Raw genomic sequence first — 25,997 nt, 5'->3', positions numbered from 1 at the left:
CCGGGGAGGAGCAGGGCCCGGCGGTGGGGAACCTGCAGCAGCGTTAAAATCCCCTTTACCAGTGGGTGTCACTGCAGGACAAGGAGCGTCCAGCGCCGGAGGGTGGCCGGGGCTGCTCAGGGGGTCGGGACCCCGGCACCGGGCTCCGCCGGGGCAGGGGGGGGGAGCAGGACCGGGGACACACACACACACACACACACGACACACGGACGCCCGGCTTGCGGCTTGGTTGTGTCCCCCAGTGAGCTTGGCCACGGGCTGGGGGTGGTGGGGAAGGGGGGCTGCGGTGGGGACGAGTCCGAGGTGGCACCTCGGGTGGGCCAGGTAGGGTGGGCTTGCCCCACATGGGGTGCAGGTGGGTGCTGATGCAGCGGGGAGTGGGTGCCCCCTGCTCCCGTCTGAACTGTAAGACTAAGGTCATTTGGGACACGAGCCTGCTCGGGATTTCGGGGCACAGTAGGGCAGAACTGTTGGCTACAAGCCCCACTGAGCCGTGTCTCCTTCTGAGCACACTTCGTTTGATTTGGCTGTTATTTTTGGGTTTCTGGTCTCTTTGCTGGCTTCTTGGACCTGTCCCGAATCAGCAGGTCTGCGTGGGCTTGGTTCACACCGCATTTGTTTGCCAGCCCTTTCCCAGCGAGGCAGGACTCGCTGGAGATGCTTCCTTCCCTCTGCATGCCCCAAGGACCTGAGCAGTTGCTGCAGGCGGACACAGCTGCTGTGGCTGGACCAAGAGCTGGACGTGGCTCCTGCCAGGCAGCAGGGCAAACCTCGTGCCTGGGTTTCTCACACATGTAAACAGTGTCATTTTTAGCAAGACAAGTCATTTAAGGCCTGGCTTCCTCCCTCCTTGGGGAGGTGGGAAAGGTCTCCGGTTATAATCCACCCCTGCCAGCACGACAAAACTTACTGTTATCCTCCTAGTTATTTTATATGGGTTTTATTTAGAGGCCTGTACTAAAAAGAGGGAACCGCATACCGGGGTTTCCCTGGTGTGGAGCAGGCAATTTCTTTCCTCCCTCGGCTCAGGTGTGGGCAGGGTGGAGTTTGCTACAGCTGCTTCCTTACGTAAAGGGCAGGTTGAGACACAACCTGCCCCTAAGAAGAGGATGTGGGAAATGCTGGAGGAGCTGGTGTGGATGGAGCCTTCCTTGTCCTGGGAGGGGTAAGAAAAGCTGCCCCTGCAGTTTACTTTGTTCTTGTGTCTTGAGCAATGCAGTTTAATGTTATGAAGGACTCTTCGAGGTTTGGCTTTAAAGGTGGGTGCTGATGCAGCAGGTTTGGCTGGAAATCTGGTGGGGGATGAGCCCTGGGCTCTGCATGGCTTCTTTGTGTCCCTTGGCTGCTGGTGGGTCTATGTTGGAGTGCTGAGCTAGCCCCCATGCTGAGGTGTGTGGGGCAAAGTCGTGTTGGGCACATCCACCCCCTCTGCAGTGCTTTACCGGCCCCTTCCCGAGCTGGGGATGAAGCTGGGGCTGCCCAGGACAGCAGATCTCACCTCTCAGAGCATGGCCCTGGGGTGTCCAGGCCATCCTGGGGTGAACACACCTGAGGTCGTTGAGTGCCACCAGGTTGATGAATATGAAAACTGAAAGCTAACATTGGACTTAAATATTATCTGGTACAATCTGAGCTGTAACAGTAGATGTGATGAGCAGACTACGTAGGAGTAATTAATTATTCCTCTAGCAATCTTGGAGATGCACAGTTAAAGTAATCACAGTTGTTACCAAGTGATATTTTCTTAAGGTGAAACACCCTGTTGGGATGAGATGGATTTTATATGTGTTGGTATCTGTCTGAGCCCCTGCTGTCACCTGTTGGTGACCAAGCTGGGGTTTGGGTGCTGTGATGTTGAGTTGGTGTTGGTGGAGTTTGAGTTTGTTCAGCAGCTGCTTGGAGAGGCTCAGCCCTGAGGGACACCAGGCACCAGCAGCTATTTGAGGGTAAGTGTGGAACTGGCTGGAGCCATCTTCAAGTGAAGGCATCGCTCTGTGGTGAGGCCTCAATTTGGCAGCGTGCTTAAAGCAGGTGTTTGTGTGCTTTCACATAGGCAAGGGCTTTGCTGAATCAGGCAGTGATGGGAAGCTTATTTGGCAAAGAAATGGGAAGGACTGATGGATTATGAGATATCATAGACTTGATATCAGCTGGGATACGGTTGCATTTAATGTATTTGTTCAGAACAGACAGTGAAGAAGACTGTTCTGCTTTCCCTCTGGGGCTGCACTGGTGCAAACACTGCTCTGTTCCTGTTGTGAGTGTTGTTACCTTGAGCACAATGAAAATCATGGTCATCGGGCTGAGTAAGGTGTTGTGCAGATGACACAAAGCAATGAACAGGCTGAGACAGAATAATTCCTCTCTTCTTTATGACTTATTTGGCTATATCTGCATTAGCATAACTTCTTAAAACCAGAGAGAAAGCCTATCGCCTATGGCTATCGCAGGGTCTAGGGGCTGTGGTGCCCAGCAGTGCCGTGGTCCTCGCTGTGTGGATGTTCTGGGGAAGGGGACCACGTCTCACAGGCACTTCTCAATGGGAGGCACTGAACGCCTTTTTACAAGCGTCACGGTCTGGAAAAGTACTGAGATGAGGCCCAACCTATAACGAAAGGAGCAGATAAATGATTGGTTACAGCGAGCAGCCAGCCAAAGAAAATAGGTTGTAGCACAAACAGGGAAGAGACTGCAGACTAGCGCAAGGGTTTTTGACTGTTTGGGAGACATTGCTCCAGCTGAAGTTAAGCACTTAACCTGTTTAAAATGAGGACTAGTTTTCTGATTGACTTCGGGAAATTCTTATTCTGCTCTAGTAACAATATCCTGTAGTCTTACTACGGTGTGTTGGTTGTCTGACATTTTCAAATGCTGGCATGCCTTAGGGTGGACCCTGAAATAAATTTGACTCGTCTCCTACAACACAGGACTTGTGTGCTTCACTGAGGGGACCAGGATGGGTTCAAAGCTCCCAGGGAAGCCCCTTTTGGGGCCAGCGATTCTTGCATGACCAGCCCAACAAAGACACAAGCAGTCTCTCCCCAGGAATCACCTTCGAGGTGGGGAGGGGGTGAACAGATGCCCCTGACAAAGGGGGAGAAAGTCCCAGGGCCCTTTGGGGAGAGCAGTCGGGTTTACACACAGCTGCACGCAGCAAACCTGTACAGTAGACGTAGAGTTACTGAGATGTGTGTCTTCATGTAAGGAGTGGGTTTACGGTGGGGGTGGGCCACGGGTTTTACCTGCCCCGACAGAATTCCTTGTGCCATACATCTGCCTTGTGTGGGTGTGCGGAGCTGCCTCCCGCTTCCCCCACCCTGCTCAGGCTGGCTGGATGTCGGGTTTTGCATATGTAAAAATACACAGCAGTCTTTGCCCTGAAAAGCTTGCTAGTGATCTCATTAATCAAGACAAACAAAGCGTATTTAGCTATTCCCCCTTGCCGGAGGAAGGCGTTCAGGTACTTAAATATGCATTTGAGTGCCTAACTTCAGACAGTTGATTCTGGATGTTTTTGCTTTACCACAAGTACCAGTGGTGACGTAACCCCTCTCTGGGAGGGAAAGGTTGGGGAGGCAAAACCAAGGGCTGCTACAGTAGGCGGGTAGCCCCTGGGAGCTGGCAGGTACAATCCCCAGCTGGCCCAACTCCAGCCTCCCGTTAAAGATGTGGGAGTTTTTCCCTCAGAGCTGGGATTGCTGGAAAAATCCAGTGCTTGCAGTTAAGGACAGCTGAGCTGCTTCTCTTGAATGTGCCTCTGCCTTCCCCATCGTGCTGCCTGCCCACCAGCACTGGGAAATGGGCAGAGGAAAATTTCTGCCTGGGACTGGGTTGAAGCCACAGGGGAGGAAAAAGCAGTTCATTCACTCCAGTCTTGGTACAAAGCCTCCCAGGTGAGAAACGTCACACTGAGCCACAACTGGCAGTAATTAAAATTAGCAGAGCCTTGACAAAGTTGAGGGATGCCAGCTTCTGCCCTCAGCATGAGTAAGTGGGAAGCACCAGGTGTAGGACAGGGGACAAGTGCTATTTTAAAAACTGAGAAACCCTCTCATAACGAGGGCCAGTAATCAGAGTCAAGATAAGGGTGTCCTTGGGTCAAAGGTCTTATGACAGAGACTGGTGTTGAGAAGTCAATGCCAGTGATGAATCCTCATCTCTGATTCTTCTAATTCATATTTTAAATGATGAACCCAAAGGTACTTCCTCTAGAGACAGCTGATGATCTTGACCGTTACTCTGATGTGGTTATGGGCTGTTATGCCAGGATTTTGTCTGAATCATGGATTTGGAGCACTGGCTGTAGCAGGATGGGAAGATAGTTTGTAGGCACAAGCTTGGTGGTTTTTCCTTGCAGGATGATGGAGCTGCAATGGTTTTTAGCTGCTGATTAGAAGCAATGTTTTGCTGTTGTTCATTGCATTTCTTATTGACAAATTAAAACCTGCAGGACACTTGCAGCTGGGATGTTGTAATGCCAGTGCTTGCTTCAAAGAATTTGAGGGGTAATAAAAAAACCCTTATCGCTCCTAAAACTTAAATATGTATTTGGGAGTTATTTTCATTTGGGTTCTCAGTTATGATAATGTTTTAAATTGGAGAACTGTAAATGATCGCTTGTCAAGCATTAATACAACCACATGCATGTTGCAAGCAGAAACAGGTATGTTAATGGAGAAGTAATAAATTGCATGTGAGATACAGAAAGGCGAAGCTGGTACGGGGAAGGCAGAGCTCCCCTGACAGCAGCAGACCATACACACCAGCGACCGACCGGGGTTTTGTGGGTGCTGTTGGTGTTGGGCTTGTTGACGTTGAGGTGGGTGCTGGGGTGTGTGTACTGTAGCTGCTGGGCACTGTGAGCACCCTTGGGCGGTCAGTAAGCTCAGCTTCTGGGGGAAAGTTTTAATTACTATAGCTGGTTTAAATGGTTTGTGATGATTTGTAGGAGATGTTGAGAAAAAAACCCATGAAAAGGGCTGAAGTAGGTAACAAGTAGCACCAGGCTCTCCTCCTGCCCTGGAAGGATCCACACTCGGCCGCAGGGAGATGCGGCTGTACCTGTTCCTCTCCCAGCACCTGCCTGGCTCTGCCCGCCTGCTCAAAGGCAGCTTCCCAGCCTTGTATGATTTTCCACTTTTAACAACAAAGCTGGCGCTGGACTCAGCTGAGTTTTTCCATCATTCGTTTGATCAAATCCTTTTAGTGGGTGACAAAAACACTTTCTTGAGCTCTCTTTATAGGAAACCAATCTCTGTTCATTTTTTCAAAACGCCCCTCATTTACAGAAGTCTAACAAATCCCGGGCCTTTGAAGTCCTCTCCTGTTTGTTTTTTTTCCCCCAAAACAACATTGCCATGTTTGTAGGTTTTTTCAGGGAGGGAGGAGGGAATAAAATACACAATATGGAGAGAGGTAGGGTGTACACACTGACGCACGCCGCGCTGAGCATCCCCGTACAGACAAAAACCGCGCGCGCGCGCACATCGAGATGCAAATGATTTCCGTGAAGCTATCACTTGTAAAGCTTGACAGAAAATAATGAGAAACACTAAATCTTTTATAAGGTCAACACTCAAGCAGCTGTCAAACAAGAAAAGAATTTAGCGAAAGAGCCGCAAAAACTTCCATCACCTCATTAAATCCAACAGGGCCGGGGCCCGGCGTGGTGAGGAGGCACCGGGGCGCCTCCGTTTTGTGTCAGTAATTTGCGGCGGAGGAAGAGGGAAGACGAAACAGCCAGCGCCGAAGGGGCCTTGGGGGAGGCTGGGGAATCGTTAGTGCGCCAGGAGCGGCCTCGGCTCCTAATTGGAAGCATTGGGCATTATCAACGGAGGATTTGCCTCGGCTCCCTGACAGCTCTCTAGGCCTGGAATGATAGCCCACTTGTCAGTGTAAAAGACCATTAAAAACAAACCATTTTGATTTAATTGGAGGCGGTGTGCTGGGGGCCCAGGTGAGGCGCTTCATCAGCTGATGTTGGCTGCTGATGCCTTTTTCCCCCTGTATTGATGGCTTTTTTTTTTTCTCCCCTCCCTTTCAAAAACTGTCTAGGAAAGAGAAAGAGGTGCTGAAAGATCCTTCACAGCTGCATTGAGAGCGGCTTTCAATAGGGTTGTCAACAAATGCCATGACAAGTTAGAGAGAGGCAGGTACTTTTAAAACAGACGTTATTCCGTCCAAGATGAGCTGAGCTTGGAGGTGTGTGTTGGATTATTAGGGTTACAAATACTGTGGCTTTTCCTGGCAGTAGTGCGCTTAACTGGTTTAATGAATGGGGTTGATTTTTCTGCCCCCACCTTTCTAATTCTAAGAAAATGGGGAAATGCAAGACAAGGGAGTCTGGGCTAAATGAACCTTATTCACCTCAAACCCAGAAAGGCTTCAAAAAGTGCTCAGCAATTTTTGGCTGCTGTATTTAATGCCCCATGGAGATTTGGGATTTTTTTTATTTGCTTCCTGAAAATAAGGGCCACAGATGTTCGCTGGAGTTCACTGGTCACTTGGTCAGGGCAATATTGTGAGTAAAGGAGAATTAACCGCTGCAGCTGTAACCTAGCATGTGCCTCCCTTGGCAGGTGAAGTGGGGTCAGACCAGAGCTGGCAGCTTTCTTGCCGACCTCATGTGTTGCTGAGATTTGAATCTTGACCCTTTTCATGCCAAGCAAGAGCTTTACTTCAAACTAAGTTGTCTGTTGGTAAATAGCATCTCTGCAGAAGGCAGAATAGGTCCACGAATGAAACCCCAAGTCCATTTAAAAAGCATTTCTGTGGATTTGTGTACGAAACGGTAGGTAGCACTGAAAGCAATGGTAGGTGCTCACCTGTAACCCAACACAGAGTGTGGGGGTTTACTCTACAGCAAACTGTGAGGCTGCAAGCACCCCAAGTCTCTTCCTTCATGGGTGAATATCTCCATACCAGCAACGGACATTGGTTGCCAGCAGTTGATTGTGCTGCCTTTGGACACCAGGGCTTGGATCGAAGTAGAGCTGAACGGCTGTGCAGGGAGCGGTGGTGTTTTCTTGTGTTAATCAGGAGATGTTGGAGAGCAATGAAAATAGCGGAGGAATGATGGGTTACCATGTCTCTGAGGGAGACACGAGGAAGAGCTAAGAATGGCAAAGGGCAGCAGTAGGGTGTGATGGAGAGGTTGAATGTCCAGGGCACGTGCAGAGGGATACTGGGAAAGGCTGGACCATGGAAATGCTTTGCTGTGATTTGAGCAATTGCATTGCTGGAAGCTTCAGCTACTAGGCAAATCAAGAAAACCTGCAGAATCTGCAAGAATATGTGGTGATGGTGACTGGCGCCTGGAGGCTGCATTTAGTCACAGAATGGCTGCGGTGTGGGAGGTGGCATCTCTGCTGTGGTCCTGGTGGAGAGGTGCAGGGATCATGCTCAGGGTAGCTGGATCTCTGCTGCCCATTTGGAACCCTGCAGGGTGTTGTATTTTCTTTTCGCATTGTGCCTGTTGTAGGCAGGTCATCACTGAAGGCCAGTGGTGCTGCTTTGGATTGTCACTGCGGGGCTGGGACCCACCAATTCATGTCACTTGGGCCATCGAACAGCCATTGGGTGACGCTGATTTTTTTTTTTTTTTTTCTGGTCAGCCAAAATCCCAGCTGAAGGGAGGTTTGATCTGGTACCATGGCAACAGAAGGCTCTTGAACTCATTGCTCTAGTCTTTAAGCCCTATTTAAGCCCCAGGAGACAAGTTTTATAACACTCCAACTCCATGAAGTTTTGCTGCCCTCAAACCTGGGAGGATAAATGCCGTATCTGGAAAGCCAGCCCACTGTGTGCTTTGTGTATCAAGCCTAGGTTATTTAAGCAGAGTCTATGGCTTTTCTGACAAGACAACAGTTGCAAGATTACATGAGCTGTGCTTGTCAGTTCAGCTCTTTAGACAAAAATAGAGGTAAGGCATTAAAAAAAAATGTGGAACATTTTTGTGTGTATGTGTTAAACCTCAACTGTTAATTCTGATGAAGGATCAGGCTGTGAGCAGGTATCGGATCCCTGGTGAGAATCAAATTCTGGAGCCCAGAATTTTGCTGCAAAGTTTATACAGTGGGGATTCCTCTAATTACTTTCAGTGGAAATTTACCTGACAGAGCTTTCCCAGGTAACGCAAGGCATACGCGGGAGAGCCGCTCAGCCGTTGACAGAGCCTTTGATTTTGTGCCAGGTTGCAAATTAAGTCTTTTGCCAAGGTACCCGAACACTTGCTCGTCAATTGCTTATCGCTTATTCATATCGCGCATTGAGTGTAGCTCGTTTCATCTGCTCGGGAAGGCAGCGCGTGTTGACAAAAGTGTTGTCCAAAGTTGCTGCATTTTCTATCCTCCCCCTGTCTGGTCAAGTAAACAAGACTATTCTCCCTGGAAAGCCACCTTGAATGTCTGTGCAAGCTGGAATTCTCTAATGAGCAGAGGAAAAACCCTGGTGTGTGTCAGCGACATGTGGTGTGTGGAGCTATTTTGATACATGGGTGAATTCTGTCCTACGTCACTGCTGCATGAGGTGTTGCCACCTGAATCCTTCTGGACTGACTTGACAGAACCCTGGAAATATATTGCGGAGTAGCCAGTGTTGACTTACTGCTTTGGATTGTGACTGTCAAATATTCAAATGGAGGTAGCTGGAGCCTCACCCTGGCACAGGCAAGGCTGCGGCGATGCTATATTGTGGCAGCAACATCCTTTCCAGAGTTTGGTTGACACCAGGGATGCCATTCTGCCTGGGCCAGCGTGATGCTAGTGATGAGTGCCACAGGGACAGGATGCATCCCATGAACATGGGGGACAGGAATATTTATTTATGGCCATGCTAGGTGCTTGAGGTACAGACCTCAGGGAATGTAGTCCCACATCTACAAATAAATGAAGTCTTGGGGCACAGTCCCAGCCGTGTTAGCAAAACCTGAGCCCAGGAATCATGTTACTGCAAGCAGAGCAAGGCAGAGGCCATTCGCCCTGGGGTGTGACTGAGGAAGAGGAGGGCAGTAGAAGTATCTTGCTGAGGTGAGTAAGGAGTTAACTTCCGTTTGGTTTTGTAAAAAACCAAAACAACACAAAACAAATGAAACCCCTACAATTCAGCAACTTTCCTTAATGAACTGCCCATCAGGACATGACTGGCTCCCTGTGACCTGTTTGTCTTAGCGAGCTGGAGGGCCCAGGAGACCACACGCCAGGTCGGTCCTCCAGAGCGAGACGCAGAGCAGGAGCGATCACCCGGTATGGGAGAGCCTGTAAATCACCCAGTTAGCTTAATAGCGTGGGCCATTATTCTAAAGCAGCGGGGCTGAAACCTAAATCCAAATGAAAATATAGTCAATTTGTCTACACTTTACTGACTGAATGACTATGTAATGTCATGCAGCCCTGGCAATGCAGGGAGCAAGCAGAAGCAATTAGTGGGGAGGGCAAAGCTCCTTTGTTTTCTTCTCTTCCTCTGCAAGCTCTAGCGTGATGCCAGGAGATAGTCTTGCAGGGACTGAATGGAAAGTCCAGTTTAAGGGCTGGTGGTTACATCCGTGCTCAGTTCCTGCAGTTCTCTGTAAGGGGTCAGGATGGGAATAGAAAAATCCTCTTTGTTGATTTTTATGGGTCTAAAGGAACAAAATGTCATCTTCCTGCTGCCCCCTGCTTTGATTTACAACCATCTCAGTAGCTGGGTGCTCTGCGTTGCTCCCTCCAGGCCCAGAGCAGGCCAGACTGAAAGGCATCATGCCAGATGACAGGGGCTGACTGAGTGACAAGAAGGATGAGTGGCCTGAGGACGTCACACCCCCGCACCTTGCACCAGCCTCAGCTCACGTGGAAAAATAGTCCAAAGTGAGGCTGTGGTCAGGGCAACAGAATCTCTGAATGTTCTTGCCCAGAGTTTGAAATTGTTCCCAGGTCATGAGCATCCTCTGTAATGGCCAGAGCGGAATAATGTCACTGAAGGCTGGTAGCAAATAATATGCAGATGGGAGTCTGCTAACAAGTTTTCTGTAGAGAGATATTTTTGGGGTTGTTTTTCATACCGCTTTTGCACAGTAGGATGGGGGCATTATATGGATTAAAGACAGCGTTTTGGTAAACTGCCTACAGTGGTCAGTGCCAACAGCTGACCTCCTCAGGCCACTGAGTCTTAAAGAAGCCATAAAGTAGTTATCCACCACCACGGATGAGCCTGAGAAAGGTTTCAGGAGGACAGAAACCCCGCAAGAACAAGCTCCCTCACCTCTTTGGGCACTGGTCTCTGTTGTCACCCTTGTAAAGGAGGGATTGATAGGGTGACTCCTGGAGTCCCTGGGTTTGGTTGAAGTGTTAGGCCAGTTGGTCTTTCGAGACCATTCCACCACCACCTATGTAGAACCCAGCTTTACAGAGATAGTTAAAGCACAGTTTGGAGGCTACCGAGGGTCTTTGGGAACCACCAGCTTTCTCTAGGTTGTTGCTGCTTTTCACTGGGTGTTTATGGATGTTCAAGAGAACTTATTTTTCCACGGAGGAAACCATGCACTGAAACTCAACTGAGCAATGAATTTCCTGATCTGAGTTCTAACATGGGCTGTGCATGATCTGCAGCTGGGGAAAGGCAAACCGTCCAGGTTAATGTAATGAGAAAGGAGGAGTACAGATAATCTGCAGAGGCTGTGCAAAATGAGCTGTCCCTCCTCCCCTGGATGCTGCTCCTGGGAAGGAAGGGAAGAGGAGAGGAAGGAGAAAGGCAGAGAGAAGAAGAAAAGACTCAGAGGTTTGAGAACTGTGGCTAGGGGAGGAACCCAACCACAGTCATGGATGAAACAAAAGGGAAAGCATGAAGAAAAACACAGGCTGAAAAATGAATAGTGATGGAAAGGTCTGGGGTGAGAGGAGCTCTAAAGAGGAGGCTTGCCCCAGCATCTCGTGTGACTTACACAATCTGTTTAACAGCGATCGGTCATGTTCTTTCCCTGACACTAGCCGCAGCAGCAGCTCTGTGCTGACAGGCAGCGGGGATAAATGATTACTGACATATGCTAATCGGACAGTCTTAGACAGGACGTAAGAGGAATACATCAAGGTGGTGCAAAACACGTTTCTTGGTTGAAACTCTCCAACTTGTACAAGTAAATTAGCTTCAGGAAGTCACAAGGCTTCTTCGTAGGTTTAAACTGCAGTTAAAAAGCAACAGCATGGCAAAAAAAATAACCCCGTCAGAACAAGGGCTGGGGCGGAGGGCTGAGAGGCTCTTTGCAGTGGTATCTATCAATGCCAGATATGATTTTGGCCATATAAACTCCCTGCAGGGTTTCAGTGCTTTCAGACTTTCTGGTGTCTCCTTTCCATTCTGCTTGCCCAGCTCTTTTCCCTTCCTTCCTAAAATGCCCCCTAGCTCTTCACTTGAAGTTTCCCTGTAATTTACACCACAAACAAAGCTAACGGAATTCAAACAAGTACCCCAGAGCACAGTAGGATGCACAGATGGATTCAGGGAGATGTTTAGATTCCATTGCTAGAACAAGAAATCTTCACCTTGGCTCTTATTTGGATCAATTAAAGGAAGTGTCACGCACATCTGTAACCCGGCTAGACCCTTTGCTCAGTCTCAGGGTGAATATTGTCAATCAGGAAGTTTAGAGAGGTGTCAAGAGTGCAGGCTTTCTAGAAAGCTCTAATACTTAGGGTGAAAATGCTTCTTGAAACATCTGGTGTGGTTTGAATTAGTTATGGTGAGAGCAGATTAAATGGCAGGCTACCAAAATGCAGGTCTGGTTGTCCTGCTTGTGTAGGGCAGTTGCAGGAAAACCAGCAGAGAGCAAAGGCCACCCCAGTACTAACAGGGAGATATAAAAAGATGCTTCTCATCTCACGAAGCTCATGAAAGTGCACACAAGTTAGAAAATAAGTCATTAGGCCCTTAACTGGGCAACTGCTGTGTCTCTTCCAGGGCTTATGGCTGCAAAAAATATCCCACCCTGAAGTCCAAAAGGGGCTGATGTTTGAACACATTCAGCGCGGGACCATTTTAGGGTCTGGGTCTTGGGGAGCTCTGAGGTAAGGGCCTTGTGTCTACCTTCATTGTGTGCTAAGGGTCTTACCAGGGCACGTGAGCAAGGTTAGAAGGTGTCCCTGAGTTCAATCAAGTGCTCCATACCTTCTCCAAGTGGGGCAGGTGCCAGAAGGACTCTTCCTTCGCAGGTAGTGGGTGTTTTCTCAGCAATGTGGTGCGAGTTTCACGCACTTCGTCTTTCTGTAACCAAAGGTAAACAAGAATGGGCTGAAACGGCTGCACAGCTGTATACATCCAGCTGGTGTCGTGCAGTGTAATGACACTGGGATGAACAACGCTAAAACTCACTTCGGACTGATGATCACAAAAGCCTGATCTGGGTAGTTTTTCGTGTCCATGCAGCTAATACTGGTATCTAAAACATACTGATGAGAAAAACTTGAGCAGCTGCCAGCTCTGAGTGTCTCCTTTATACAGCATCCCAGTGAGATGACCCCTGCCTGCAGAAAGCCCTGTGCTCTGAGCTAGAGCAATGGCTCATCACTAGCTGGGAAAGTCACTTCCACCACCCCCACCATGGTGGGGTTTCCTGGCTGTCCGGTGTGTGTGTTGTTCTCCTAATTAATTGCAGCTTGCAGTGCTTGGCAGTCCCAGCACAAGCCAGTGCAGGTACCTGGTGAATGTTTTGGCCGCTGTGTGAAACCCTGGGGAATCTGTCTGCTCTGTGGTCTAGGATGTAGGTTTGTGTTGCTTAACTCGGTCATTGGTGGCTGCAGGCTTTGGGAACTTGGTGAAGGGAACTTAGTGATTAAAAACATCAGTCATTAATAGATAAGGTAGGGATGCACTTGCCAACATCCTAGGCTTGTGTATTCATAAAGTAGCTGCTAATTAAGAACACTGTATTCTTGCACTTCAACTATAAAGCATAGTTTGTGATGGCAGTAAGCCCATTGAAATTGGTCATTACCATATTAGCTCGACTCTTCTTTGAGCCATTAACTAATAAAACAGTCATTGGCTACTTTTAAATGTTATTACAATATTGGTGTGTTTAACAGCACGGCGTTGCACTCTTAACAACTGCTGTGGCTGCTGGCATCACCACCACCATGCCAGGCTCAGGGCTGGTGCTCGTCCTTGGAACATTTGTTGGCCGTTCCATTGTTTTGCCCGCTGTCACGGGTAACCTGAGCAGAGCTGATGCTGTCCAAAGGACAGTCTGCAGGGGTCCCGGCATGAGGATGACATAAATAGCAAAGATATTTTGAAACTTAATTCTTTGTTACAGCGGGGCATTTTGCTATTTGTGGTGACGCAAAAAGAACCACAGAGCCTCCATTTTAATTGATACCAGGAGTTTAGCTGGGCAACTTGTGACTAGAGGCATATTGATGCAGACAGATGCTTGATGATAGCTAGAAAGGTGTCTCTGCAGCACAGGTGTCTAAGCCTTTGAAAGGCCTTGCCCAAAGCACCACTGCCTTGGAGAGATTGTTCAGCTCCTGCCTATATCTTCAGGTACAAAAATACTTCAAAAAACCCACCTTCCCTTTTGTCTCTAGAGCACGTTCATGCACACACATTGTGATTTGCATATCTGGTGTTCACTCCTACGGCATCACCCCGCAGGACACGTTCTGGCTGAAGCCAGGCCCATCTTGGCTGGGAAGCAACTTGTCTTTGTTAGGCTTCACCAGCCTTCTAGTAGTCAGGGAGGATGTTTTCCCAGCTGAGAGCCCTCCCCATGGCTGGGAGGAGTCCATTCATCATGGGGTAGGACAGTGGGGGGTTATGCCTGGTAGCAGTGCTGTGCCCAGCAAGGGAAAGCGCTGCTGGAATGTTATCACCTTTTTCTTCTCCACCCGCTGGGCTGCTGTCAGGGCTCTCTGCTGCTCCATCCACAGCTCCTTATATTTGTGTTGGAGGAGGTCAAAAAGGGGAGTGCAAGGCCTGGAAAACATTGAAAAGACAACAGTATAATTTCCAGGGTAACACCTCTCTTTACTTCCCCATACTGATTCATACCTCTGCTCCTGGAAAGTGTGACTGGTGAGAACATGAATAAACCCTCGCACTGGGAAAGGCTTTCTCTTCCTCAAGAAAGACTCCAACCCACATTCATTTGCAGTTAATACCCCACAGCCTGCACACACTTGCGATAACCTGTAGCAGAACTGCGCTAGGGCATTCCCCAGGATGGGCGCAAGTTCCATCTTTGCACAACCTTTTTTTATAAGGCCCGTATCACTACCTCTGTTCAAGGCCAGGTGTGCTGGAAGGACCACGGAGCACCAAAGACTGTGGCTCAACCTTGGGCCCTGCTATGGCTCCAGGAGAGCATTTCCCAACCGGTATCCAATGGTGAATAATGGAAGCACTGAATGGGGCAATGTTCAGAAGCAGAGAGCTGGGCTTTTGCATTGCCACCCTGGAGCTCAGAGGAGCAGCTCTGGCTGGGTCCCCTCCGGACTGCCACAGCCATGGCAGCTGCCTGGGAAGAACCACTGGGTGCAAAGTGTGTTTTGCTAAAAGAACACTGCTTTTCCTATTAAAATAGCACTACTGTGGTATACCAAAAAGCTGCAAACAGATGCAATGATAGGTTGGGTGAGAGGAATAAGTGCTGCCCTAAGCAATCTGAAGAGGGATAAAAGTGGACTCGGTGCAGATGGTCAGGTGTCTGCAGCAGAAAGGGGAGCTGAAATGCTGAGCCCTGGTCCAGTGCCTCAGCTGTACAGACCAGACGTATTTGCCCCTTGAAACAGGGTACCAGGGAGCATCCTGGCCAGGAGGAGACAGCAGCAGAGAGAAGCTGCAGATGACCACGGTTCTACAAAAATAGTAAAAAAAAAAAAAAAAAAAAAAAAAAAAAAGGCATTTGCTTGTTGGCCAGCGTCCTGTTCAGCTGCTCTGAGCTGGCATTAACCTGACCAACTTGTGGCAGAGCTGCAGCCTGAAATTGTTGAGTCTTGCTCCTTGCAAGTGCGGATACTTTAACTTCATCAGCCACCATGGGAGGCAGAACTGGCAGTGGCAGCAGCAGGGTTCTTGCCTTGAGGACAGCATATCACTTATTGCTGTGATCCTGCTGCTGTTCGTTTCCCCCCAGAAGCAAACACTTGAAGGTGATGGAGGACCTTGATCTGAAGTTTTATTGGTCCTTGTCCTTGCACACCTTGCTGGGGAGGGACTTTTCCCATCCTACCTGCAATCAATGACTGTGGAGCCATCGCTTCCAGCTCTGCTCACACCTGTAGCCCACAGCGCCTTCAGCTGTAGCTCCCAGAACGGAAAAGCAGTGCTTTCCTGCCTATCCTGACCAACTGCGAGACACTGGGGACTTGGGCTAACTGCTGGGCTGCTTCTGGGCCACCAATTCCACCAGAAGGTTGTTTTCTGCAGAGAGCGCCCGTGTGCCACAGAGTGAGCTGGTGCTTCATGGGTTTTGGCAGGAGTGGGTCCAAAATCGGTAGCAGGCAGCTTTTAGCAGTCTGGAGAATCTTTGACGATCACAGAGAGCGCTGGCAGTGTGTATGCAAATAGTAACTCTTCTGTTTCTTGTTCCTTCACCCCTGTGGTGACTTTTATTACTTAATTATTGCACGCCACATGCTTCAAAACAGCCTAATCTATGGCCGTGTTTTCTAATGATACTAGATGTGCAATCCAGCAATATACATCCCAAGGGGGCATTCATATCAGAGGAGACATCCTTCTGCAGACCTTCTGTTTCATAGATCACATGCTGCAGGGCTTTTCAAGGCTTTGCCTACCAATCAGCTGTGCTGCTCCGGACCGTTATCTGGAGACACCCAGTGCCAAAGGTGACACCAACGTTTACCCTTTGTTGTCCCCCCTTCTCTCCCCTCCTTCCCTTCCAGTTTGCCATTTCATGCTGATCAGAGCTGGGCAAAATATTTACAAAGGATAAAAGATGTGGCAAACCTGTGGCCAAGTGTCTTGTTGTCCGAGTGGGTCTCCAGTCTCATTGCGTGGTGTAAATTTTGGTATTTCTGGCATGAGCACGTGGTGAGCCTTGCACGTGGGCTTGTTTCCTTGGCCTGTCCCTTTGCTCTCCAAGGCAGGAGCTTTCCTGGTGTGCAGGAATAGCAGGAGGGATGCAAGAAAACCTTGAGCTTTTGTCTGTAGTGTTTGATTATTGATTTTTCTGTGGTAGTTGAATGTGTTTTCACATCTCTATGGAGGTGACTTTTACCATCTCCAGTGGACCAGCCAGTTGGTGACTGATTAGTCCACAGCTGGCTTGTAAGTAAATGCTTGAAAGGACACATTTGGGTTGCTGCTCTTCAGAGATCCTTCCCTGCCGTGTGATTAATCGCATTTAAGTCCTGATCCAGCAAAGTATAGAATCATGCCTGGAATGATACACGCATGAACTGCCTCTTTGAAATCGGTAGGAATGACTCATGTGCTTAGTTATACACGTAAGGTCTGGTGGGGCTGTAGGACGTGAGGCTTCATCTGATTTTCCTGCCTCCTTTGAAAGAAATACTGAGAAAGTGGGAAAAGCAGGGGGTATCAGGTAACACGCTTCTTTGACTAAGGTTACCGGAGAAATTTCGGTGAGGCAGCTTTTTCTTTGTAGGTCAAACGCTGATCTCATCGGAGTGGACGGGGAATTTTGGCCCCAATATTGGTGCTGCTTGGCAGCGTGACAGTATTTCTCATTTGCAGCTGGCCTTTGGGAAAAGTCCTCTCACCTTGGTGTTACTTAAGGACAGGAATGAACGGCTTGTGTGTTCTGTTTCCTTTTGTCACCCTGCCCAGATGTTACTCCTCTGAACTGGGATGACTTTGCTGTTATCATCTGCGGATGCTGTGGGGAGAGTGGGGGAAGCATCCGCTGAAAACGCTTATTGCAGATTAAAATCCACCTCGTTCTGAGTAACTCAGATCTCCTTGTTTTGGCACAAGCACCCTGCCACAGAAAGGAAAAGGAAAGAAGTTCTGATAGGATGTAACAAATTATTTATAATTGTGGAAAAAAATAATCAGCTGCTTCCTTTTATAGTCAAATAGTTGGAGCCACTTCTAATGTTGACATTTCCTAAATATTTTAAAATTTATCTGTGCACATTTTCAGAACTATTATCCCTGAAACAGTTCCTGTCTCTTGAATAGACTCTCTCTCTAATTTACTTTCAAGAGTCAGAGTACAGACCTATTTTCAACTGAAATGACAAGTGCCTTCTAACTCGGTTATACAATGTGGTATGCTAGTCTGCCAGAAATCTCCTGGAAAAGAAGCTGCAGCCTCCTAATAGGCTATTCTACTGTGAAAACAATGTTAAAAAGTATAATAAAGTATTAACAATATTAAAATAAAACAGTGTAGGCCTTAAATGAGCTACAAACTAGTTAAATCTATTCTACTCGATATGAGCCTCCGGTGCTTTGCAGCTGATACCTCAGAGCTGGGATTTATCTAAAATGAAGGCACCAGGGACATGCAAGAGAAATGGTAATTATAATTTGCAAACATTAGGCTGACACTTTTTTGTGTATGTGTGTATAAATTCTGACAGCTGTGATTTGTGCCATGCCAAATAGTGCTCCACCGAGCTGGGAAGGGTTCCCTTTCTGGCAGGCCATCCTCAGAGCAGCAGCTCATTAAAACTTTGGAGGAGAAGTTGCCGAAAACAGGAAGGCGTCAGAACCATCTGAGGGACTTTTGGTACACGCTTGTTGAAAGGTGTTTGAGAAGGGAGCCTTGGGTCTGACAAACTGGAATTTTAGTACGCCTCTCCGTTCACAGTGGGGCAAAATAATTGGTCATCAGTGACTACTAATTTGGTTTAGTAGCCAGAGGCAGTTTTTTTCTTCCCAGAAAATCAATGACAGTGCCGAGGTCTGTTCAACGTGATTCAGCTCAAGACGGGTCCTCATTTAGCTCTTGATGCTTCTTCCACTGGAGACAGCTATTTTGTTAAAATGAAATTAAAATCTATCTATAATACTCGGCTCAGGGAGCGGCACCCATCAATGCCATGCTGCTCTTGAGGTTTCAAGGTTGTCAGTCTCCCCTCAAACTTGTTTTTCAAAGGTTTAGATATCAACTGAAAAAAAGGTACTTGGCAAAAGTGGATACAAACGACTTTGCTCAGGAAGGGGGTTCATACTAGCTTAAAAGGTGCAATCAATTTGATTGCTAAGTTGTGCTGTAAAAGGGTAAAAACTGACTTGTGATTGCCTCTTTCTTGTATAATTCAAATGCACAGGGGCTTGTAAATATTTTAGCGCAAACTTCAGCCCTTGGATTTTCCGGGTAGCTCTCCAGCGAGTGCAGACGGCTCCTGCAGCACTCTTCCAACTGCTGGTCAGGATGGGATCCGGCAGGGAGTGGAGCGAGGGAGCAGAGGACACTTGCACGGGCATCGACTCCCTGGTGGCGGCACAGCTGTTTGGGCTGTGCCGAAAACACTGCTCTAATTTCAACGGCAGCTTAGCGGCAGCAGGATCTGGCCCTGCGTGGGTGCTCATGCAACAGATACATCATATAATTGATTTTTTTTTTTTTTACAGTTGTGATGTCAAAACTGTGTTGCAACACCACTGTCTATCCTAACATTTTAACCCTTTCTTGAAAGGTTAATGAGGTTTCAGAGGGCTTTATTCCTTGCTGGTGTCTTTTCGTCTAGGGTGATGTGCTTTTGCTGCACAGCCAGGATCTCTCTTTGGGGTCTTCAGTCCACAGGGGAGACAGCCGCAGGGTGTACCACCTTTGTATTCCTTTCTCATGTACTTCATGATGGGAAGGATTTGTCCGGTGGTAGTGGTGTCCATATAGAGTTCTTCCCCTGGCTCGTGGCTGGGTCAGCTGAACCAGCTCCCACCAGCTCAGGTTGATTCCTTATTGGGAACCAGTTTGGTCTCTAGCATCTCTGGTGCGTGGGGCTCCTCGGTGCAGCTAGCACAGATTATCTTCAGCAAATAAAGCACAAGCTGGGGTCTGTGATTCTGCTCGGGGCCTTGGGGTACTGCCAATGCAGGCAGCAGTAAGGCATTAATGCTCAGGTCCCTCTGCCCTGAAAGGGGGCTGATAGCACAGGAAAACTCTGATTACAGTTCCCTTGTACTGGTATATTGTCTCCCTTCCTCCCTCGTTACTGATGGGCTGGAGCTAGCAATCTATCTACCATTAATTTGTCTCTGTGTAGCCCAGCAGGAATCTGGGGTATGATTACAGCTCTGGCCCTCGTGCGAGAGCCGGCACAGCCCCGGCATCCCCCTGCAAACTGCCTGGCTCTGCCTTGCCTTAATTGTTCCCCTTTGGCTGGTGGACCTGTCTCTTCTAACAAGGGCAGCGAGGAGGGCCGAGGTAATTGAAGCACTTAGCCACACTCCCAAGCATTGCCTCCTGCAGCTAATTAGGAAAGAGGGCCGCTGGGCTCTTCGTTATTTCTTTTAATTGTTTGTGGGTTTTGCATAACAGTGAATGGCAGAAGAGGGATGTGCAGTTAGTGGTGAATTCTTGACTTTGAAATTTGTATAAAAGGTCACTTACAATTTGTTAACGCTTTCACAAGAGTGAATTCAATTAGCGGCTCCCGCAGTCCCTGCACACACGCATGTGGGTGTGTTTGTAAGGAGAGGGAGAGATGGCGAAACAAGCAGGGTGTGAATGTAAAGGCTCTTCATTTTCCTAAGCAGCTTGTGGACTATACGGTAAAGTTATAGGCCCCTTACAGCTTTATGGTCCTCTAAATAGGTCCTGGCAATAAACCCATGGAGAGGCCTGAAAGATCATTTTTAAATGATCTCCACTTGTCCTCACTTTCCATTAACCACTGAAGAAAATAACAAGAGAAAAATTGGTAGAAAACACTCAGGGACCAATTTTTTTTTGCAGTCTTTGGGCTGGCAAAACTCTCAGTTGAAATAGTGGGTCTTCCACCCGCGCGGCAGCTGCAGGATCTGTGCCGTCAAAGCACTGATTACTCTGAATTGCTGAAGCTTCTTTACAATCCTTGTAATTTGGATGAGGAAATAACAATATAAATTATTTCACTGTGGGCAGCCAATGAGGTAGTGGCTTCTTCTAAGTGTCAGAGGATCCGTTATTTTGCTCAGAGGGCTCGTATGTATAGAACAGTAAAAAGAATAAAATCCATTGTAAACATGCACTTTAAAAGATTTATCAGATGCTCATAGCTGTACTTAGGAGTACACATGGTTACAAGAGCACCAATTTGCTTTACTATTCCCTCCCAGGCCAAGAGCGAGGCGTACACTTGTAACGGTCCTAAATGCACACATGGAAACACGTGTCTTGCGGTGAAGCTACCACGCCAGCTCTTACCCACTAAATAACTGGCTTCACAAGCTGAAATTTGTGCATTAGCATTGATTTTTGGGTTGGAGATACCCTTTGGCTTAACTTAATTGAAGATTATTTAGATTTGTCTTCAACACATTTGTCTACTGACTGGAAATTTGCTGTTACCCTCTGAGAAACTCAGGTGAGATGTGATTATGGGACAGAGCTATTCTGCCTGGAGGTCTCAATCCATGGCTGAGAGTGAACAGCGCTCAGTCTGCAGTCATCAACAAATGCAAAACATCCCGATGAATAAAAAACCGAGAGAAAAACCCCACAACGCTGAGCAAAACAAATCAAAGAGCAAGGTCTTCCCCTTGACCTCCATCCCATGCTCGAATCTCTCTGGCTGGGTGGGAACATTACTTCGTTTGAAAGGAAAATATGTCAATGAGGGCTGAAAAGCTCTGCTTTCACAAAAAGGATTCTGTGGTTATTTCCCCCTGACCCAGGTTTTCATTGCACAGGCTGCAAAAGCAGAAGTTTGCAAGGGAAAAAGGCCACTTGTGGCAAGTAGTAGTTTTAGATGGTAAAAGTTTTGGAAGAATTTTTTCAGCCAGTGGTAATCAATGGAGATAAACCCATGGACAACAGCCAATCTGTGTGAGAGAGTAAATTACTTTCCTTTTCAGTGTAATGCGATTGGTAATAAGGGCTGCAAATCTCTGTTCTTTAGATCTCTTTTTTTCCCAGCTCTGTGGCTGGTGCGCAGGACCTGAACCTTATGCCAAACCATGACTTTGCTGTTTGTTTTCTCTTAAGCTGGGAGTCTGAAGTAGTCAGAAACTATTACAACTGCAGTAAATGGCTACACTGAAGGAGAACCAGTATCTTCACGGTGCACTCAGGATTTTTTTTTTTTTTTTTTTTGAAGGGGGGTAACAGGTCTTTCTGCCCAACCAGATGCTGCAACCACCCAGGCGCAAGGCAGCATGATTCAGGCAGATGCAGCTGGGAGCTCTGCGATAACTAACATACACACAGCGATGTGAGCATATACCCAGCCTGGAACGCCTCCAGTAGAAGAAAATTATCCTTGAAATAGAAATTCTTATCTTGGCAATGTGAGAATGGTGGCAGAGACACAAAGTGCCTTTCACTGTGGAACCGGATAGGATATGCAATTATCTGAATTGATGAGAGTCCTATACTTTTTAACTTGGTTGCATTTTTCTGGTGCCTTCAGCCTGACAGTGATTCCAGTCACTATGTTACATTTTTACAATTTGTTTTGTCAGTGTTTGGATTTTTTTTTTCTAAAACTTCTGTTTGCCCCAATCTTTTGGACTCTTGTGGCTTTACACTCTCTATTTGTCTGGCTTCCAGTGATTGTGAATCTGATGTGGGCTTGCTGTAATATTCGTCTTTCTTGCCCATCTAGCTTTTCCTGGTGAATTCTTTCCAGGTACACCCTCTGCTCTTCTGTATTGTTTCTTTGACGTATCTTTGCAGCTGGTCTATAGCTAGACTAGCTTTTTGTTTTCTTTTTTTTTTTTTTTTTTTTTACCAGGGCCATCTATTAATGACCTGGAATGTTCCTTAAGTGTCTCAAAGTGCAGTTTGTGTGCCAAAGAGATGCTGGAAATATCTCAGCACCTTTTGGGCAGCTTTCTAAACTTTATTCTGGCTGCGTGCAAACATCATGGACACTTTGGGTGGAAAGGCCACTTGCAAAGCAGAAGCACGAGCACTGAAGCCTTCCTTCTTGGGGAAGGCAAAAGATAAGGACAGAGCAGTTGGTTAAGCCAGGAAGCTGCAGGGATAGCCAAGGTAACAGCTGAGCTGCTAAAAGCCAGTGAGACAACTGTCAACAGTGTTAGGACAATTGCAAATGATACAAAGAAAGACGAGGTACTGGATAGCTGATGCCCTTGGCCAGTTGTAACAATACGAAGAAGGGAGATTGCAGTGACCAAACGCTTTAGAGAGGTGAGTTTGCTGCAGGAACACGGTGAAAGCAGCTGCCAAAGGATTAAGACCAGTTTTAGAGAATGGGAGGTGGAATGGTAGGAGGAGATGAAGTTAGAAGGAAAATGGGATGTAAAATTCAGGAAAGGGTGGTTGAAGCGAAGGCAGACGGTAGGGGGGGACCCGGCAGGAGACATGGGGATGACAGAGTGCCAGGGAAATCCTGCCAGCACACCCAAGGTCAGCCCAACCTACAGGCCAACTGCCAAGTGGATGGCAGCATGTCGGAGGCAGGGTTATGGCCATGCAGGGTTTGAAGGAGGTACAGGTGTAGAATGGCAGAGAATGGCATGTCTGTGCAGTCCTTGTGTCCAGGAATATGTTCTGGGACATAGTATGCAGAATTAGGAAACTTGCACTAAGAGGCAAATGAAAGCTTTTCTCTAAAAGCGGCCCTGGAAATGCTGGATAGTGTGTTCGTGCTGAGGATGCACTCTGCACTGCTAGCTCCTGGGGAGAAAACTTGTGCTTGGAGTACCAACTGTGTGCTGGTGTGTTTTGGCTTCAAACTCCTTGTGTGACCTTGTGCAAATCAATATAATCTAAAATATAGCTGTAGACAGCATCCATATCTTTGTGCTTGCTTTTAGTTCCAAAAATGAGCATTTAATGTCTGCTAATTTCAGTGCACTGTGAACTTCAATCAGAAAAGGTGGTTTGGAGGATAAATGTGGGTCTGGACTTCTACTGGAGCTTCCAAATGCACCTTGAATAACAAGCTGTATTGACACCAGTGAAGATCCTGGAGGTCTCTGCAGAACCTCTGTTTCTTTAGATCTCCAGTACCATCAAAACACCTCCCACTCAGTGCCCTGCATCCTCCCTCTTGTAAAACAAGGTCATTACACAAAGACTATGGGGGTTGAATATACCTGCTAAGAGCACTGTGTTGTGGGGTTATTTTAAATGAAAGGACTTGGGTCCAGGAGAACAGCAACACTAATCCACACACATCTTACAGCTATGTCATGTGTCATGCACAAAGCCCATGGATGGGGGATGGTTTTAGTTTCTGGAGGAGAGGTATTGCCAATGAATGGGCATTTTCCTTGAAATAAAACCTGTAGACCTGCTTGTGGTGGGGATGAGGGCTGGGGCACGTGAAGCTGAGCTTGCATGCACGGTAACGTGGTCGTTACCCCAGTACCTGCGCTCGGTGGACACATGCTCTCTTGCAAATTGTGGCTTGCACAAGGCAGCTCTTCTAGAGATCAGAAGCCGGAGCATGAATTGGGGGAGCCTGACTGGAGGATGCCCCATGGGGGAGTCTGGGACCCTACCACATCCTCGTTACCGCTGACCTTGGCACGAGCGCTGCCTGCTGATGGATCGGCTACGGAGCTGGACAAGACCCTGGGGAACCACTGTATTATCTATTATCGTCCCATCAGTGCCTCCCCTGACCCCTCCCAGCTCCGAATGCCACAGGCATCAGGGAAGGAATAAATCTCTGTCTGATACTGAGAGAGAGAAGGGAGCGAGAGCAGGAAAAAGGAGAGATGAAAAATGTCCTTTTTATGACTCTCACAACAAAGCTGGCCACATGATTCGTAGCAAACATTTCTCTGGGAAAAGGGAGGGAGAGAACCGGGGGGAATCAGCAAAAAAGCAGAGCTGCTTCTCCCCCCTGGAAGATGCCCATGGGGAATTAATAGCGGGGTATAGGTGACCTTTGAAGGTAAATATCCCAGGAAAGGAAAGGTGCCTCAAAGCTTCAGAAAGCTCACTCCAGCGTCTGACACTGCCTTGTGAAATGCTCCATGCAGCGCACGTCCACCATGAGCAGAAAGCAGAGGCATAAGTGATCTGCCGTGCTAGAGGGACCAGCAGGGCCAGGGCATGATTAATAAGGCACTAATAGCAACCACAGCATTTGTGTTCATTTCTATTTGGGATGATCCAGGAGAGCTCGTACTTGTGAGCCTGGGGAGAACTCCTGACCTTGGTGTCTTTAAGAGACAGAAGCCTTTAGCAGCGCAGCCCAGGGCCTGAGAAGGGGGGCTGGAGATATGTTGCCAGGGCTTGAGAACCCCCCTGCACATTACTCACGGACAGTTGCAAGACCACAAACGTGTTCCCGTGACAGCTGCTGAGTTGTTTGGGCCTTATAACCCCCTGTGCTGCCGTTCCCAGGGAGGCAGCCCAGCCCTGAGACTGCATGCTGGCACTGGCTGCAATTCCAGCCGTGCAGAAGAGCTGCAACAGGGCTGTGGGTGCAGACTGGGTAGGTTTGCATTGGCGTTCCGGAGATCGTCCCAGAGCATCACCGTCATCAGGCAAGGTGGCTGCAGCCAGTTCCAGTGTGATGGGAAGGCACCTTTGCTCTCTGGCCTTCTCAGCTGTACTGTCTGTGGGCTAGGGAATGACATGCAGGCTCTGTTCTTGGTGAAAAACTTCACTGCACCTGAGGTGTTTATCAAAGTGGACATTTCTAAAGGCAAGCAAGTGCTTGGAGTCATGGAAAAAGACTGTATGCCTTTGTTCTTTTCTTCTGTCTCCAGACAAGCATGTATCTCAGTTGTGAGTGCCTTCCCAAGTAGCAGCACTAAGACTGCAGTCGTACAGGGCTTAGAGTCTGAAAGCAGAAGCAACTTAAATCCATTGACAACTAAGACATTTTTAACAGGGCAGGTCTTGCTGAACCTGGTCAGCTGTGACTAGGGACAGGCTTGGGCTGGCGAGCGCTCACCAAAGCTAGTATCTTTAACTTGCCAGTCATGGAAAACTGTGTTAAATTCCCACTTTTACTGAAATGGCTGTAACAACTCCTTGGTAATCCCAGTAATTTGATTTTGTCTATAACGTGCTTTTAAAGTAAAGGGATAAATACAATCAGTCTGCATAAAAGGTAGCTATTAAGGAGCAGGCAAGTTGTACAATAATAACTTTAAATTAAAAGCCCTTTCCCACTACTTCTGCTGTTGTGGGGTCTGCAGATTTTCCTTAAAACTTTTGAAACGTGCCTAGACTTCTTACAGGCAGCCATTTAACCTCCGTTTATGAAGAAATAAAGCAAAATTGATGTTGATTTTGGTCTACATTGGGGGATACTTTTGCAACATAAAAGCCCTTTTGCCTGCAATTTGCAGAGCAGCCCTGTCACATCGGTGAGGGCTGATACTGATAAAGATAAAGCTTTATAGCTGGGGCATTTGCAGCTAACAGCAAGCTAATGCTACATTTTCATTTTGATGCAATTAATGTTAATGTCTGCTACGAAAATTGTCATTAAATACCATTTTAAAATCCATTCAATTTGCATATGCAAAGCCCATTTACTATCATGTAAAATACACGGTGCCGTTCATCATGTCTTTTCTCTAGAATTTGTAGCTGTTATTTTTCTGGTAGTGATTATTATCCAGCTCTTAAAATGAAACCTAATGTCTGGTCCAGACCTGCACAGAGCAAGAAAACCCTCCGTGCTCCAGCAGCAGCAGGGCTGCTTTGGAGCCTCTTTCAGAGGCTTTGAGCGCTTGTTTGTGCTGGACTCACACTGGTTCTTCTGACCACTGTGCTCTTCAGCCTCGCTCGTGCTCCTGTGGAGGACAGGCAGTGGAAGGACCTAGAAGTCAGTCTAAGGTGCTGATGTTCTCCCCTGCAGACTCCCTGTTGCTCAATTCCCCATCAGAAAGCAGCACAGCAGGCAGTTAGGAGCTGGCACACGAGGGGGATGTTAAATGGGTTACTTCTAAAT

The 25,997-nt window shown here is 47.7% G+C and overlaps 1 protein-coding gene across 1 annotated transcript in view; it reads right to left on the bottom strand.

Moving 5' to 3' along the window:
* Positions 1–2,390: 2,390 nt before the first annotated feature.
* Positions 2,391–25,997, bottom strand: part of CFAP77 (cilia and flagella associated protein 77) — a 61,779-nt gene continuing 38,172 nt past the window's right edge. Inside the window, exons 4-6 of the mRNA XM_049832746.1 lie at positions 13,842–13,944; positions 12,136–12,231; positions 2,391–2,605 (exon numbers count right to left, since the gene is read on the bottom strand). Of these exons, the coding sequence (XP_049688703.1) occupies positions 2,537–2,605; positions 12,136–12,231; positions 13,842–13,944 (268 nt within the window). The 3' untranslated portion in view covers positions 2,391–2,536. The remainder of the gene's footprint in view (positions 2,606–12,135; positions 12,232–13,841; positions 13,945–25,997) is intronic.

This window comes from Accipiter gentilis, chromosome 29, assembly GCF_929443795.1.
Source record: "Accipiter gentilis chromosome 29, bAccGen1.1, whole genome shotgun sequence".
Classification (NCBI taxonomy): Eukaryota; Metazoa; Chordata; class Aves; order Accipitriformes; family Accipitridae; genus Astur; species Astur gentilis.
The sequence above is the reverse complement of the archived record's forward strand: the minus strand, read 5'-3'. Positions and strand labels throughout refer to the sequence as shown.